The sequence below is a fragment of the Zerene cesonia genome, chromosome 15 (genome assembly GCF_012273895.1).
Source record: "Zerene cesonia ecotype Mississippi chromosome 15, Zerene_cesonia_1.1, whole genome shotgun sequence".
NCBI lineage: Eukaryota > Metazoa > Arthropoda > Insecta > Lepidoptera > Pieridae > Zerene > Zerene cesonia.
The window spans coordinates 1,119,208-1,138,827 of record NC_052116.1 but is presented as its reverse complement, the minus strand read 5'-3'; the positions used below and the strand labels follow the sequence as shown (position 1 = coordinate 1,138,827).

Below are 19,620 nucleotides of genomic sequence, written 5' to 3'. Positions count from 1 at the left end.
GCTGTAACCCGCGGCGTCACTCGCTTGGTACCCAGAATTTCTCCCATTTACTAATCCAAACTATAATCAAACAAAGACTAGCAAATGTACCATACATCTGCAGCGAATTTTTCGAGCCATATTTTAATGACATGTTAAGTAATCGGAATTTATACTAATACTATAGAACTGAAGAGTTTGTTTGTTTGGTGGGCGCTTATCTCAGGGTCTACTGGTCCGTTTTAAAAAATTCTTTCAGTGCCCATTTATTGAGGAAGGCTATAGGCTATATATCATTACGCTAAGACCAATAACAGCGGTTTGTTCGGTAAGATATTTATTTTTATTTATTAATAGTTACTCCAGAAAGCCGTGCGAAAGCAGTACAAGCGGCTCTTAATAAGTTTATATTCATTAATTATTGTGTTATATGCCGTTGGCCTATAAATATGTGTTTTTATAAAATTATTATCATGTTTGGTTCAGGAATTTACCGTTTCGTAACAATGTTCATGGCTTATGGGAAAATCGATTAAAACTAATTCGATCTTAATTCAAACAAGACATTTTCACACCATAGTTACGAGTTAAGATCATATTGTTGCATAGTGAGAACTTTTTGTCGATATCGAGAAAATAGGTGAAATTGCTATTACGTGGGAACCGTGCTAGTGCTGTGACCGTGTCGATAATGTTAGCAAGCTATTTTTGATATACTTTATAAAATATTTTTTCGGTATTTGTCTAGAACACTCTTTGATATCTTTAAAGTAAATTTACAACATTGGTACAGTGGTTGACGCGTGAGCGTAAAGCCAAGGGATCTTGGGTTCAATTCCTATTGGGGACGCATAAAACAAAAATAGTCTTGGTTTGGCAGGACACAGAAGGACATCATCTGCCCCATACCCACATATCCCCAACGTTGACGGCAAAAAATATTGTATTATGTTTGAATGCATACAAAAATTATGAATTCATAATGTCAAATTTTTAAGTGTAAACATTATTTGCTGGATCTAAAATTTGAAAATGCAAACTGAATGCATTTTATTTCAATAAAACATTAACAGTTCCTACTCGCCATTAACAATACAATTATTATAATCATAAACGATACATTGCTTCCTCTACATGCAATAAAAATCAGAATATATCAGGAAACGTTCTGGGCAATGCTTTAGAAAGTAGGCTCTATTTTATGTAACAAGCCGTATGTCAAGTAATTAATCTTATGTAAGACAATTGTCAACTTAAGCAAACATGATGAAATAGCTGGTTTACTGAAGTTTAAAGTACTTTGCACGGTTACTGTTTGTCTATTTGGTAAATGCGTCATTTATTACGTTGTATAATCTGTGGAGAACACTTGTATACGATTAGGTTTCTTATGTAGGTGTTTCTTAGGTTAGTATGTAAAATTATTGTTTCATTTTTATGATTCGTTCAAAAATCTGTGTTCAACAGTTTAAAGATCGTGTCTATATATTAGTATGACTTTTACAGTATTAGAAAACTTTTAACGTTTAATTTATATTTATGTACCTGTTATATACGTGTCTAAGTCAATATAGTTCTTAACACAAATCTAATATACCTTCAAAGTGCGCGAAATCTTCAATCAAATGAAAAAGGTTCTTAACAATTCATCAGAATGCTATAGTATTTTCAATACAATCCAATTAAATACCACATACATTTCTAATCGAAATCCCAATGAGTTTAAATTACCTTGAAGGAACAGAATACGACCGGAACAGCGCCGGAACTCTCTTATTCAAATTAAAATAATTGAACCACGATAACTGTTGATTGATATACTAAATGAACGTAATTATACGCAGTGAGTTAGTTCGCTCACGCAACATCGTGGGCAGGGCCGAATTCTGCTCTTATAGGACCAAAACTTGACCTACTAGTCTCGGACGAAGGGCACAATCTATTGACACTAATATTATTGAGACGAAACTTTTGTACTTTTGTAACGTTTTCACGCAAAAACCACTGGACCGATTTCAAAAATTCTTACACCATTAGCTACGTCTTCACTGACATAGGCTATATATGTACCACGGGCGAAGCCGAGGCGAACAGCTCTTACTAATGATATAAAGATGCAGAGTTTAAACGCGCTAATCTCAGAAACTACGGCCCGAGTACAAAATTCTTAAAACGTTGGATACGTATATATGATTTCTGAGTGCTATAGACTATATATTTACTACGAGCAAAGCCGGGGCGGACCTATATTACTACTGCTACTTCTCAGGGCTAAAAGTAAGGCTGCAGATCACACAAGAAGGGTCACATAGTTTTATTAATTTATTTATAATGCTTTATTGTGCAAACTTAGACAAAAACAGCAAGAACAAAAAAAGGCATCGTTTGTACGAGAGGCGGCCTTATTGCTTAACAGCAATCTCTGCCAGGCAACCTCGACTCGACGACTATAATAATCGAAGTTGCACAACAAAGCAAAGAATAATGTGCTATGATACACTAGCGTTAAATAAAAACTTAAGCATTTTAGTTATTTATTTTAATCAAACCTCTATTGTACCACATTCACTCTATAAAATACAAAACCAAAAATAAATTATTCAGCAAATTCGGTCTTATTGCCCATAGCGATCTCCGCGAAACAACCTTGCGCAAATTACTTTTAAAATATTCTATATGCGATATTAATTGATTACATCCATACATACGTAATTCCTTATGGAGGGCCTCTAACAGTTGTTTACTTAGCCTGCAAGCAGTCCGGGCCTGTACTTGCATTTATATTGAATATTTATTACCGTTTAATGCGAACATGAAATGTAGAAATCGCTAGTTTTCAAGTAAATTGATATATTATATCAACGTATTGCTGATCTACTTTCTTTGTAAAACATGACCAGCTGGTGCTCTAGTTGATTCTTTGTTTAGTTAATTTTCTTTCCCGTACGAATTTTATTCGAGAATGTTGATAATTCATTGGTAAAGAGCACAGTTAGAAGATTAAACCGATTACTAATGAGTGTGTTTGTTTGAGTGAGATAATCTCAGGAACTGAACGGATTTTGTTAATTCTTTCTACATGATATAGGTCCTTGAATACCTTTGGCTATGTATCTACCACATGTGAATCTGGGTTGAATCGCTAACTTAGTTATTTACAACTGAAAACTTAAAATTAGTTTATTATATATCTGATTTATATACTCGTAAATTCTAGTCTTATTAAGAATAGATATGGAAAAAACTATCTTCTATTAAGTAAGAACCATTGAAAAATATTTTATCATGAAAATATTTTTACCGATACAAAGCACAACACTGCAGCTGCTTGTGAAACTGTGTTCTCTTTACTTATTTAAGCAACACCCGTGTTTACATTGTAAGTAGAATCTGTGTGTCATGCAATAACTTACTTTTTGTTAAAGTACAACTCGAGCTTTATTCTGCGAGAGGAAACGAGGAAAATGAGAAAATATTGATGTGCTGTTAGGTGTTTGTACTTTATGTATTTAATTATTCATAAAATCTTGAATATTAACTTTTTGAGATTTCTGACGTAACAAACGATATTGTCGAATCCAGAACCTTCGCCAATTTTTTTCTTTTTTTTTTATAATAATAAAATACATTTATTTAGCACACCAGACTAAAAAATACAGAGAACAGAAAAAGCAACGTTTTGAAGTGGGTTGAAAATAACGAACTCACCAATAGCGAGCAAGGTCTTCAACTTGGGATTGGCCTTTTTCAACGAATTAATTCTGTCGTACAGCCCAGTTTTGCCATCCTTTGTCTCGTCGTTGGACTCGAAGGAGCTGAGCTTTCCTTTCTTCATCCAGCCGAAAGCGAAGATGATGTGGGTGCAGAGGTCTGGCTGGATGTCTTCTGGCATGAACTTGCCAATTTTCGTCCTGTATTGGGACCAGTTGGTGTAGTAGCAGACCACCTGAAATAACATGTGATTAATTTCTTGATAGGACATAAAAAGTGTGACTCAACGGAAAATTTCCAGTTAGTTATTTTTTTTTTGTGAAGAATTCTTATTTGTAAATTCCGAGTTTCCAGAACTTTCAGTTCTTGTAACAGTCAGTAAGTACTATTTACAAATAATATTCTTAATAGTGGAGGTTCTTAATTTGTAGCGTATACCTTTTACACTTTTAATGAAGGGCATTTTATTGAGTGTAGTTCTGGCCAGTAAATAAAGAGTCAAAATTTTTAAAATAGCTCAAGAATATGGATATTGTATTGCTGTATTATTATTTTTTTTTATATGTCCACATCATCAGCTTTTATCTGTGATAGAATGTCGACAGAACGAATTGATACATCGGGATATCTTTTTTTATTTTATTTATTATAAGCCCCACTCCAATAGACAGTTTTTTATAAGATATTCAAAGGCAGTTGCAGAAAAAATATTTCAGTTTAACATACGCTTAATTCAAATAAATTTCAAAAATATTTTGCTATCAAAATGTTGGTTGGTAACAGCCACTTGATCTGAATTCCACATAGGATATCCTATATTTAACTAGTTATATGATACAATTATATTGACCTATCTAATCGTTTCAACGAAACCACCTCTATTCCAAGGGGCATACGTATCAAAATACCATAACAGAAACTGAAGGTAAACAAGTGCGCTTTTACATTCAAAAAGCTGTTCATATCCGCGTTGTCAACTCAAAGTGTTTACGGGAATGTGATTTTTGCATGTATTACAATGTGTTAAAGTTTAGAATCGATTGACAGGGCATCATTAGATTTGTACTGAGCAAGGTCCAGGCTTACTTCCTGACGCCTCTTGTAGGAAAATACCGCCTTTCTAAATGTAAGAACGTTGATCTTTCATATTTCCATATCTAGTTTTTATTAGCATAACCTAGGTTTTAAGTTAATTCATTTAAATAGATGATAAGTGAAATGGTGTTTATCAATGGTGAATTAGAGAAAGATGTAAGATATATAGGTATTGTCAATCTTTTGGGGACTTTCGGAATTGTAAGTATAATTGATTACTGACTAGCTGCGCTCCGTGGTTTCACCCACGTACGTCCGTATCCCGTAAGAATATCGGGATAAAAAGTTGCCTATATGTTATTCCAGTTGTCCAGCTGTCTACGTACCAAATTTCATTGCAATCGGTTCAGTAGTTTTTGCGTGAAAGAGCAATAAACACACGCATCCTTACAAATTTTCGCATTAATAATATTAGTAGGATGCCTCATCATGCTATACACTGAATAATCAATATCCATCAAATAATTATAATGCCCAGGGACTCAAACCGCAATCTGCCAAACAACAGCTGCATTATACATGTATCTATATTGTATACTAGCTGTTCGCTCCGGATTCGCCCGTAGTACATATACAGCTTATGTCACTTCGACATTGCTATTAGAAATTATAACTTTTTAACCGATTTTAAACGCGATTTATTCATTATATTATTAACCCGACGTTTCGAACACTTTTGCAGCGAGTGTGGTCACGGGGAGACTGAGATGTCTCCCCGTAAAATCCGTTAAAAAGTTTTTAATTTCTAAATGTATAATGCTCGTGTAAAATCAAACACAAGATAATACTTAGACAATGCTTTTCGGTGAAATAATTTTTGAAATCGGTCCAATAGATTTTGCGTGAAAACATTACAAATATACATACAAAAACATAGGTTTCCTCTGTATTATATTGGTTTAAACACACAGAAAAGCAAAGCATTTGGCTATATACTATTCAGTATAGATATCCTTCTATGCGTAATGCATTATTCATTCATATTTTTTACCTACTTCAAAAATAGGAGGAGGTTATCAATACGACAATTTTCATGTCTTTGTTACCCTAGAAATTCCGACCGGGTAAACCGATTTTAATGAGTCTTCTTTTATTTAATGCATCCCGCGTGGTCCCATACATTTTTTTATCTAATCTAGTTCTGACGGATTGAAGGTCGTTTCATTTTTTCTTGAACCATTACATAGTATAAAACAAAGCCGCTTTCTCTGTCCGTATATCCCTATGTATGCTTAAATCTTTAAAACTACGCAACGGATTTTGATGGTTTTTTTTAATAGATAGACTCATTCCAGAGGCATGTTTATGTGTATAAGAAGTAGTAGTGATTCGCATCACTACTACTTATTAATATCGTTAATCTATACTAATATTATAAAGCTGAAGAGTTTGTTTGTGTGTTTGAACGCTCTAATCTTAGGAGCTACTGGTCCGATTTCAAAAATATCTTTCAGTGTTAGACAGCCCATTTATTGAGGAAGTCAGGCTATATAAACCACGGGCGAAGCCGGGGCAGTCCGCTAGTTATACATATTAGAACATTATCTCAGCTGATTAATCCAACAACGCGCTAAGGACCCAAACGCCGCGATAAAACAAACAGAATTATGATAATGGCGACGAACATGCAATAACGTCGGATTTGCATCGGCCGTTGAGTTTGTGAAATCGCAGCGCGAATGAATTATAACTCGACTGAGTGTGGTGATGGCAAGGCTGCGTGGAAACCGTGGACTGTGAGCTTACTACTATTATAAACGGGAAAGTAACACTTTTTTTTATTTTATAGTGGGGAAATCTTGCATAGATACCCACGGCCCCCGGGGATGGAGCCGTGGGTTGTGTCGGATTCTTACCGACCAAAACCCCACTGTGTTCCGTCGAGCCACTTGAGTGAGGGGGCCACGGGAGCTGGTTAAAATTTATCCGCGACCCCCTACGCACGAAAGTAACACTGCCTATCTGTCTTCTTTTACGCCTAAACCACGCTATCGATTTGTATGATATTTGACACATAGATACCTATAGAAATTATAATCTTTTTAACGAATTTTAAACGCGATTTATTCATTATATTATTAACTCGACGTTTCGAACACTTTACAGCGAGCGTGGTCACGGGGACACCATATACCGGATATAGGAGACTATAGACATAGATACCTACTCAATTATTTTTTTAGTCTTAGTGGGCGGATAGCTAGTGGATAGAGATAGAGAGAGATGTTAAAGAGGCATATAAATTATAGAGTACTAGCAAACCCGGCAAACTCCGTTTCGCCACCAAATAAATGATTTCGTTTTTCCTGCTTTTCTGCTGAAATTTTTCCTGAATTTTCTTTGCTATAAACCTCACGGAGCCCGAGACCTTTCCAACGAATGCAAAACCGTGGAAATCGGTTCGTGCGTTCTGGAGTTATAGCGTCAGGAAGGAAAACCCGACTTATTTTTATATAGTAGACTAGCTGCGCCCCGCGGTTTCACCCGCGTAAGTCCGTATCCCGTAGGAATATCTGGATAAAAAGTTGCCTATATGTTATTCCAGTTGTCTAGCTGTCTACGTACCAAATTTCATAGCAATCGGTTCAGTAGTTTTTGCGTGAAAGAGCAACAAACATACACACATCCTTACAAACTTTCGCATTTATAATATTAGTAGGATTGAAAACTATGGCGTTTGTAAGTAAATGATATGAGTATTTAAGACAGAAATTAAACGGGTCAACTTCAAAAATTATTTTAACTCAGTAGGAAAACACACTATCGTACTATCATTCTAAAGTAGATCGAATCCAAGACTTCCTGCTCTCCACGACAATACACCGCTGCACTAGTTTAGAAACCCGTTTTGAACGCACATTGATAATACAATAGCTTGAGGTTTCCATATTTAATGCAATGTAAATGTTCATTAGAAAGAAAGAAAAAACATTTATTTGGCGACAATGAGACACGAAACACAAAAACACAGATGAAATAAAAGAAATAATAAAACAATAATAATAAAAAACAAAACAGTATAATAATAACGATTCCCACAGTACCGCCAAAAACGATCTAGTTAAGCTCATTAGTACATATGTGTTATATTAGTATAAGATTCATTGAACATTGATCGAATAAATAATTTCAATGAATCTTTTTCTATAAATGTCGATCGAGATTAGATGAATGAAAATTAATAATTAGTCCTAGAAGTACGAAAACTTTGGTTATCCCAGTTTCAGCGAATGAGCTGCGTTTGTAATTGAAATGTTTGATCGTCTGGATGTACGGAATGCGATTAAAATATTGATCGGAATTTCCATTAGCTGGAGATGCATGTTTGCTGGTAATGTATGGGATAATTTGATGCAACGTGTTTTCTAATAGAATCCTTACATGATCGTAAGTTGAAGTTGTGATGACAGCATTGATCTAGTCTAGAGGTTGATGACCTGTGATGAATTTCTGATTTAAATAGATCTAAAGAAAAACTATATAGAAATCTCGGATGATTTTGAATATGTGTCTGCCCATTGCTTATTTATGAAACAGTTTCTGCAGCAAGATGTGAGTGAGGTATATTAAAGATGGAGTGATGTTTTAAAAACGATTAAAATATTATATTTCTAAGTTTTGTAAGGTTTATCACTAATATTTCATCAAAAGCAAAGCAATGCACATTCAGTACAAATTAAAGAAGGTGAGCCGCATCTTTATTATTTACTAGCTGCGCCCAGCGGTTTTATTCGCGTAAGTCCGTATCCCGTAGAAATATCGGGATAAAAAGTTGCCTATATATTATTCCAGTTGTCCAGCTGTCTACTTACCAAATTTCATTGCACCGATTCAGTAGTTTTTGCGTGAAAGACTAACAAACACACACACATCCTTACAAACTTTCGCATTTATAATATTAGTAGGATAAATAGTTAAGTAGTAGGAAAATGTAATTTACCTTATAACCATCTTTATCCCTATGGTCATCTGTTCCAACAGAGTTATCAAGAGCGGCAGATGATTTACGACTGGCTACGCTCGGACGACCACGGATCTTTGGCCTGTTCACGCTAGCGGATATAACCTGATCTGAGGATCTCGATACGCTGGTCGAAACTGATGTGGTCACTTTGCTTGGCTTACGGAGTCTTCTGCGGACATCTGGAAGAAAAGATAAAGATTTTACAGGTTCTTCTTAAAATTTTTCTGTATTTAAAAATTTTTCATTTGTGTCTTAACAGGTTTGTGTCGCAATGGTCTGATAGATGTGGTAGTCTACTAATAATAATCCTATCACCCATGTCAGCTCATACCAAATTTCATCAAAATCCGTTCAATAGTTTCACCCGCGCAAGTCCGTATCCCGTAGGAATATGGGGATAAAAAGTTACCTATATGTTATTCTAGTTGTTCAGCTATCTACGTACCAAATTTCATTGCAATCGGTTAATTAGTTTTTGCGTGAAAGAGCAACAAACACGCACATCCTTACAAACTTTCGCATTTATAATATTAGTAGGATTTTGGTTGACAACATTATCTCATTGAGAGAGATACCATTACAATACATGTACAATACTATTTTGACTGCGATGTACTTACTACTTATTTCAAAATACAAATTTCGTTATAATGATATGTGATTTATAAAAGACTGTCCATTGAGCCGTAATGGTGTATCATTTCACTAAATTAGTAGACTTGGCCCTTTGGATACTCTTCAATTTGATTTAATTTACGCTGTGGAAACAGACACGATACCGGAATTTGGAGTAGGACATAAGGAAAAAGCGATTAGAGTGAACGTGAATGGAAACCCAATAATTTCTGCTGCTTAGGTTACAAGCTTTTTCAGCCAAATGTTGCATGTCATTCTTTGCACAGAACACTCTTAACGACTGAGGGATCCTGCATTTTGACGTGACTTATTATGGTGGTTATTCATTTACACGAAAGGCTTTTTATAAATGTTTAAATTTATATTAAAGTCAATTGAACAAGTTCAAAATTATTAAATTACAAATCTATTTTTGATTCAGCCATACTATCAAAAAAATCTGGTAATCGTGAGTCTAGATATATGTAAATATTAAGCTGTATCTACCAATTATATGTATGGACAGTTTGTTTCTATGTTAAAATTAGTAATTAACGCAAAAAGTTTGATAGGTACTAAAATATTAACAAGTTCTTACGCCAAGCAAACAATCCTATCCTACTAATATTACAAATGCGAAAGTTTGTAAGGATGTGTGTGTGTTTGTTGCTCTTCCACGCAAAAACTACGGATCCGATTGTAATGAAATTGGGTATGTAGACAGCAGAATTTTGCAAAGGGATAGGGATTGTAGTTTGTATTAGGATTTATTCAACAATTCATTCTTTAATTCTATGTACTATTCAACCCAGATTTCACGAGTTAGATCTAGACCTAGACCTAGAGATCATACTTTAAGCACATTTAAAATATTGTCTTCACCTGTATGTATATAACCGATTTCTTTAGACTCGATTTTGACCCATTTTAAAATGCCTGATTTAATTCAAACTTAGTACACATATCAAAGAGCAGGAACAATGCAACCATTTCATTAGTTTATTGTTATGATCTGGTGAAGATCGCCAAGATTAAAAAAAATCCTTACGTATTCTGTATAAGAACAAGTGAGACTATCATTAAAGCGTGTTATTATTATTATAACAGTATTCGTGTATGTTCCGCCCCGGCTTCGCCCGCGGTACATATATAGCCTATAGCCTTCCTCAATAAATGGGCTATCTACCATTGAAATAATTTTTCAAATCGGACCAGTAGTTCCTGAGATTAATGCGTTCAAACAAACAAACAAACTCTTCAGTTTTATAATATAAGTATAGCTTTATCAATATATATATAGGATATTTAAAGACTCGATCATCAAAAGCAACAAATATCCTTGAAAATTAACTTATTAGGTACATTAGCTTTATAATATTACCCAGATATGTAAGTAAAACAATCTTCATTAGATTTATTAGAAAGTCCATTTACAGAAGACGTTTTAGAAAAGTAACAATATCTAAATGATGAACAATTAATAATAGAGCTTTCAAGATAGCCTTAGGAAGTGGAACGACATCTCCGCTCCAAATGATTTCAATGAAAAACACCTCTTTGTCTCCAGACATGACATACTATGACTTTCATAATTCAAAACGAATCTAGTTATTCATTACTTATATTAATTGACGCGCGGTGTTTTTAAATAGAAGCTAATTCATAGATTTCTCATATAGGGAAAGGAATTATGAAAATGGGAATGTATATTTATAACCACTTACTAAACAAGTTGTAAAATGAAATTACAGATATTATGTTGAAGTTAAGAGAAGGCACTGTCTTCTGAGATACAGGTAATATCCTAGTTCAGAAGGCAGAGCATTGTTGTAAATTTAAGATTTGTCCTTACTAATACTTTTTATATATTTTTATTTATTATATGCTATAATTGGTTGAAGTGTAAACAACACTTACGTACGTATACCATAGACCACCAATAACCTAGCTAGTGAGAAATTAAAGCATTTTTTTTTTGTTGAACCAAGTATTTATGAGTATAATCACATGGATGAACTATAATTATGATTTACGTCGTATAAGTCCGTATCCCGTGGGAATATCGGGATAAAAAGTTGCCTATAAGTTATTCCAGTTGTCCAGCTGTCTACGTACCAAATTTCATTGCAATCGGTTCAGTAGTTTTTGCGTGAAAGAGCAACAAACACACACACATCCTTACAAACTTTCGCATTTATAATATTAGTAGGATATAATTATGTCACTATATTTAAGTTAAAGGAAGTGTCATTCATCTAATGATCAAAGATCACAACTCACTTGAGGAATCTGTCGATGGGGCGAAGACTGCAACTAAGAGAAGAACTGTGAACGTCCACCTTATCAATCTTGGCGGCCACTGTAACAAAGAGGATACAAATTAATTTTCAAATAATTTCATTTTAATTTAGTTTGTGATTGGAACACTCCTAGGAAGCAAAAATGAAGGAGGAAGAGTTATCTCTTCCTCAACATTTTAGTTGTAGAAATAAAATAAAATGGTTATCGGTTACTTCAAGTGAATATTTAACTTCACTTAATCACTTGAATTAAGTGTACAACTTAGTACACTTGCACTCCATTTGTGAACTTTTTAAGTGAAGTTACAAATGTAAGAAGCGAGTTGAGAACACTAAGTATTATGTTAACTATTAAATCACTTGCTTTGTTGTTGTTTTTTAAGTTACTACAAGCAAAGCAGCAAAAAATGTAATAATTTATAAAGCAAAATGAACAGATAAGTTAAATAATAAGCTAAATAATTGATTGAATTCAAAAGGATGCCTAAAATTTGCTAATAAATTGCTATACTATATTGATTAGGACTAATCTCATATTTAGTAGTTGCAAAATACAGTAATTTTTTAACCGACATTTCTAAAAAAGAAACAGGTTCCCAATTGAACTGTTTTTTATTTGTTATCGAGATAAATCCGTGGGATGCCACCTATTGGCGTTAGTTTTCTTGTGCTTTATACAATTTTTTTTATGATTTGGTCCCATTTTAGAATGTGGAGCGGTAACCGGTGCCCTTATTTGTAGAAAATAATTACTATACCTCTCTCTTACTAAAAATGGTTGCCTGTAAAGTCGGTTTTACGGGCGAAGATTTTACGTGACAACGTCTTTTTCTCGGTAGAATTTTTATTGATATGAATATTATTAAATTGCACAATAGGAACAAGGAATTGAATGAAAATAAGAATTGCACAAATTTTAACTATAGAAAATATATTTTTTTACTAAAAAGACAGAGACAGTGACACAAGCACGCGCCGATTCAATGCGCCTAATTCTCTAGTGCTGCGCGCGCGGCGGACCGATCATAGTTCGGTGACTCATCGTAACGTTACCGGGCGTTACACTTTTTCATGAGTGACTCCGAGCCGCAACCTAATTTAAGACGTTGTCACGTCAAAATATCTTAATAAACAATTACTACATCTGTCTTCAAAATTCTTATTATAATTAATACATAATCATAGTACGTTCTAATAGAAATCATTTTCCCATCCAGTATATTTACTATCAAAGACGTCTTCATAAAGCCTTTGAAATCTAAAACACCTACACTAATTTATTACAAGGCGAAACCTAATGCGCTTACTGTATACATTATAACGTAAAATTAATAAACAGGCGTACAGCGTATCCAAGATATCGCTGCACTATTAACTCGATCCCGGCACAAATGCATTATTCATGATACGACACGTGTTTGCGAATATCGCATAAATATGTCTTAGAGTTTATTTTCAGGCTATTTTCTTTCAAAGATGATGCGGATTTTACATAGCAAAATCACAATTACACGAAAACGAGACAAAAGATATGATTATAGTTAGTATAGAAATATATCGACAAAAAAGAAAACATAGTACATGTTTGATTTTACGCGAGTATTATAGATTTAGAAATTGAAAACTTTTTGGCGGATTTTAAACGCGATTATATATTCTGGAATAAATCGCGTTCAAAATCCGTTTTTTGGGCTTTCGCCCCGTTTTATTGAAGAGAAAAAAATAGCCTACTATATTATCGCTGCGGCTTCGCTCGCAAAGTTAAAGAAGATTCCCATAATAATTAGACGTTTCACCGCGGTAAAGTAGCATTTACCACTATATAGTCCTAACTATCTCGAGACATAAAAAGCATATCACAAAACCGCTCCGTTACGACGTAAAAGAAAGACAAGAGGCTATCGCATTTATAATATGGGTAAGTCAGGGTTTGTTCCACCTCTGAGTTCATACAAATATCATAAAATAGCATCCCGAAATTATAACTAACTTTCCCCGAGCTAACCAATTCTCGTGAGCCAGTAGGGTTTACTTTTCCATTATATTTTTGCTGAATGTTTGTCCATTATCAAGTTTTCTAGTTACGACTCTCTGGGGCTTTTCATTATCTACTTCCTTATTCTAAAAGTTCTACATGTGTCTATGGTTTCCAATTAACGAAGATATTGTCTATGTAAGTATTAATTGAAAATAAGTTTAAGTATTATATGGAGTTATTTTAAATGACTTTAGGTATAATCAGGTCTTTATATTTTCCTCATGTTTTTATTAACAAGCTTTGTCATACCAGTTTTAAAGCGATTATTTATTCTCCTACTGACCTATATTTTAATGTTAATTAAAAAAAACTGGATTAGAGACTGTTAGTCATCGTGAACTGAAAAATATATGATATAAATTTATAGTTATATTCAATTACAGAACAGATATTCGAGAAAATATTAAGCAAAATTTATTATTTGTATGATTTTCTCCCATTGAAAGTAATAGTGGCCAAATTGCTTTTCAAAACTTCGTTGCTGACCCTACAGTCAAAGGCGTGATTAATAATGCTAATACATCCCAAGGGAATATTGCTTTCATTGTAATCAATGTAAACGAAACTTACACTCCAGTGAAGCCTACTCCCGTTTATTACAGTTTCAAAGTCATTAAGAATACATACTGCATTAAAACATAATACGGAGTAAGGACAAAGCCTTAGGCTCTTTTAATTTAAAATCACTACTCTCCGTACAATAGAGCGGTACGGTCTGCAAAAAAAGTAATTAAAAATTGTGAATGCATGAACTACGAATAATTTCTCTTTAAGATTAAAAACTTCCTGCTCTCTTTTCACAGTAGAGGGATGTCATTTTGAACAATAAGGTGTTTGAAGCCTTTGCATGGTAGACGTCCTATCAGCTAATGTTGCGAGACGATGAAGAAAACGTTTTGGAATGAAACCATGCTATCCAATCAATAAATCGATATTATATAGTGAGAGAGACAAGGTAATAGTTAGGTCTTGCAGTGAACCAAATATAACTACGTAATGTTAATTTTTTTTAACTGTTACAACATTGCTGTTCTATGGAAGTTAAAAGTTTTTTCCAGAATATTCTGTTTTCACATTCTGTTAAAAGGCATTACTAGATTGTTAATTTATACTTCTCATAAATATTTTTTACATTGTCTACCTAAATCAGAACTACAATATGAATTAATTTGCACAGCCTCATTTATATTTTAATTTATATGCAGTAAAATGCATTAATTATCATTTTAGAAATCAATATATTTTTAATTAAACACGTCTTATCAAAATTGTGGTTCTAAAAACCAGTAGATAGACACAAAACGATAAATAAAATATTTCGTTTTTAATGCATTAGTATTATGTTACATTGAATGCATTTAAACACCAATAAAATTTCTATTAAAATGTCATTCAAAATATATTATTTGACATTAACAGTCCAAATATAGACTTATTTACAAAATATTAAATAAAAAAGTACAAAAAAATTTGTATAATCGAGAGGCGAAATAAAAAGCACTTGAGTTCTTTATTATAAACGAAACAATTTGTGTTTTTGCAGGTGATGTTTCGTTTATTTATTGTTTAGCTACAATCACTTAGATTAATGAGATAAATAATAGAATATTATTGAATAGAATCCTACTATATCATAAATGCGAAAGTTTGTAAGGATGTGTGTGTGTTTGTTACTCTTTCACGCAAAAATTACTGAATCGATTGCAATGAAATTTGGTACGTAGACAGCTGGACAACTGGAATAGTATATAGGCAACTTTTTATCCATATATTTTTACGTAATACTAGTATAATATTGTTGATAGATCCCAGAATAATTAATAAATATCACTTCACGTTTTTTGACTAAATTTCTATGGAAAAGCATGACTAGGCTGACCGCATTGTCTTCGAAATCCAATACAAAATACAATTAAGGAAAATCTAATGTTAAAAACGTTTAATACTTTAAATTGAAAATGTATTTTTATTGTTTTTTGTTCTAGAAGATATTTGACCGCTGCTAAAACACTGACAGTGTAAACATAATATTTACTCACATTTAACATCTTCCTAACAATGTGCTATCAATAACAGTCCACCTAGGTCAAAACCAAGTATTAGGATCAAGGTTAGGCATCCTAGACCTAAGGTTATATTCCTAGATGTGTATGTTTTGATACCAGGTGGTAATAGGTAATACTTATCTCATTGTCAAGTTTCCACCTTGATCCTTATTAACAACTTGTATTTTGACATAGTGTTACACAAAAGTAATATCAATAGTCAATTATTTCAGTATGATTTTATATCTATACTAGCTGCGCCCGCGTAAGTCCGAATCCCGTAGGAATATCGGGATAAATAGTAGCCTTTACGCCTATATGTTATTCCAGTTGTCCAGCTATCCACGTACCAAATTTCATTGCAATCGGTTCAGTAGCTTTTGCGTGAAAGAGCAACAAACACACACACATCCTTACAAACTTTCGCATATATAATATTAGTAGGATGTAGACGAAAAACGTGTTTATCTTATTTTAAGTTAAACATAAATTTAAAAAGTATTTGATAATATGAGAGAAACAAAACTAGTATTATTTGTATGACATGTCCCCATTCTAGGAGGTTTTTCTGTGATAATGTCACATTTAATTTATCATTTATAATTATATCATTTTAGTTTAAATTTGTGTAAGTTTTCGCCAGAATTAAAACAAAATATAAATTAAGCATTGTGATGTATGAATGAATATTGTGATGTATAGATAAATATATTCAAATATATTTATCTACTCATCACTTTATAATAAATCATGTTCATTTCCCTAAAAACTATTATTATTCTTAAATAAATACTGTCCATCATTCTCATCTCCGAACTTATCTTATTTCCACCTAAACAAAGGACCTAACCCTTAATCTATTGACACTGATAATTCGAAATTATATTTTTGTTCATAAAATGCAAGAACTATTTTTTTGTTGACGGTACCCGTAAATAATTTTCCATTGTTCACCATCGTCATGTCAGATTGTCAGACAATTTGATGAAGGGTTGACGATACTTACAGTTTCAGCGCTAATGGTTCTAGATTATTCTCCATCTTTAATTCTACGAGTTCCGCTTGAGGGTTTCGGGGTTTATATTGTACTAGCTGCGCCCCGCGGTTTCACCCGCGTAAATCCGTATCCCGTAGGAATATCGGAATACAAAGTTGCAAATATCTTATCCCAGTTATCAAACTATCTACGTGCCAAATTTCAATGCAATCGGTTCAGTAGTTTTTGCGTGAAAGTGCAACAAACACACACACATCCTTACAAACTTTCGCATTTATAATATTAGTAGGATAGGATATTCAACTGCATAAAATAAAACAGTTTTTTATAACTTTATCGAAAATATTCTGACTGATATACTCACAACATTTGATATCCATCGAGTAACCCGGCTCAAAGCTATCGAAAAACGCCGAAACTATGCTAGTAGTTTCAACCCTTTTCCCTCAAAGAATAAGGTTCAAAGTCCGTGAGCAAAAAAGCTAATCTACTTCACAACTCCAGTATTAACAACACAGCGTCCAGTTAAACTAAATTTAATGTTATTATAGAACGCATGCGTTGTGCAAGGCCAAATGAAAGGAAAAGGAGCGAATTGAAGCACAGAGTAGATTTATATAGAGCCATTATTATTTTTGCTGACCCTACAAATATTAATCTGTGTTGAGTGTGAACTGTCAAGAGAAGAAGAGAAGCTAAATAAATCGTTAAGCATTAAATTTTTTTATTAATATAAAGCTAATCTTTCTTTCTTTCTTCAATGTAATAGAATATTTAAGAAATGTTAATGAAATTGTATTGTCGATAAGTTATAATGCGACCAATACATTTTTTTTTGTATTCAACTGATGCTCACTTGCGTATTACACGCGATTACGTCATCAAAAAATCGTTACAAAGTCACTATGCTATATACTTCCTACTTATATTATAAACGCGAAAGTTTGAGAGTGAGAGATGGATGTATGTATGTATGGACGTTTGATACTCTTTCACGCAAAAACTACAGAACCAATTGCAATGAAATTCGGTACGTATATAGCTGGACAACTGGAATAACACATAAGCAACTTTCTATCCCAATATTCTCAGGGGATACAGACGTACGCGTGTGTAACCGCGGGGCAGCTAGTTATATACCAAACTTCACGCGCTGTACTAGAGCGAAACTCGAACACGATCATACTGGCATATTATTATATTGTTTTCGTAATAACACGTAGCTAATGTCTGTTTCCAAGGTTTTATATCTTTACTTAATTGCATGAAAAGAATCAAAACACGAATATGTTACTTGTAGATGTTTTAAAGATAGAAAAAGTTGATGACGAGGTGAGATTTAATGGAGTTGTTTTATTTAGGAGAAACTAAATATAATAAAACGATAGTCGTCTAACTAAAATAGGAAGCTATTGCTTTATTTTTCATCACATTATTTGTGTATTTTAACGATTTTTTTCTATTAAACTGTATCAACGCCCTTTCAAACAATGAATTGAAATTAAGTAAAACAAACAAACAATAAAATATTATACAATATTTTTACACAATATATTCACTTTATCAATTAAAGTCGTATTTTTTACAAGATTTTTAAGCTCGATTCAAAAAGCATTTTTCTGACTAATATTGTGTCGTTGTAACAATATGTTTCAGAGAAAAATGTAATCTCTATATTTTATTCATCTGCGCAAATCACGATAAGGTCACACTGGTACTAAATAAAGGCTTTGCGATTTATTTCTCTGTCAGTGGACGTGTGTTGCCACCCAAGTAATAAAATAACATAACATAAATAAGGTTTGAATTAACTAAAATATAATATTAGGGTCCTAAGAATTTAAATTATTTCTGCTTAGAACTGTATCAAAATGCATGTAAATTTGAAGTAACTAAATTAATTCCAGATTGCTAAATCTCATCTCATTTCAAATACATGTTCCAATAGGTTTTTTTAAAGCATTAACTTTTTTCACAATGTTGGTAGTTAGATTAATGTTCAAATTTATTTAAATATAAAACGCAAAAGCGTCTGATCTATCAACGCACATCCCAAACTACTGGACCGATCGGGATGAAATTTGGCTTGTAGATAGCCACTATCATTTAAATATCCGATGAGAAAGAAATTTTGATAAATTATCCCCCCATGGGCCAATAGGGGATGAAAGTTTGTACCATGGAATCTATTTTGACCACGCGAGCGTAGCTGCGAACATCACCTAGTACATAATTTTTATACATACGAATATGAAAAAAGAGAGCTCAATTAGTGTATTTTTCGTCGTGCGTTGGAAATTTCTATCCAAAACTTTCATTTCTCCTTAAAATATCAGCCATGTGCCAATTAGTCATTCATCTTAACACATTTAATTTAAATAAATTTAGTATTACTCATTCACAAAAAACTCAACCAACCGCTTATGCCTCTTCTTTTAAAATCGGTTATAAATAGGCTCATCGCCAGAACAAAATTTAGCAGTGAATCGGAATCTACTTGTTGCTTTGATAACCCCAAACCCTGCGTCACGCATTGACAGGAATGAAGATTGATTATTTTTGGTGGTTTATATCATGTCATTTGATTAAGGCATCAATTATGAATTTGTTTGAGACCCGATGTGAGTAATGATGCCGTATTAGGGTTGTATTTAGTCACACTGACCGTTGATAGCCGAAGCGTATGGACCTCTGCACAGCAGACCTATTCTAAGACGCTTACCTACGTCTTACGTACGCATTAGGTAGCAGTATTTATGTTTAACTTTCTTACAACTGTTAACCACTATTTCGTAATTAAAACTATACCTAGTCTTGCCATAAATATTGTAATAAAGAAAAAAGAAAATTGTTAACTGCAAATAACATTTATTACT

The 19,620-nt window shown here is 33.2% G+C and overlaps 1 protein-coding gene across 1 annotated transcript in view; it reads right to left on the bottom strand.

Moving 5' to 3' along the window:
• LOC119832322 (probable chitinase 10) overlaps positions 1-19,620 on the bottom strand; it is an 81,794-nt gene that overhangs the window by 27,652 nt on the left and 34,522 nt on the right. The window contains exons 2-4 of the mRNA XM_038355984.1: positions 11,645-11,723; positions 8,726-8,928; positions 3,688-3,925 (exon numbers count right to left, since the gene is read on the bottom strand). Of these exons, the coding sequence (XP_038211912.1) occupies positions 3,688-3,925; positions 8,726-8,928; positions 11,645-11,723 (520 nt within the window). The remainder of the gene's footprint in view (positions 1-3,687; positions 3,926-8,725; positions 8,929-11,644; positions 11,724-19,620) is intronic.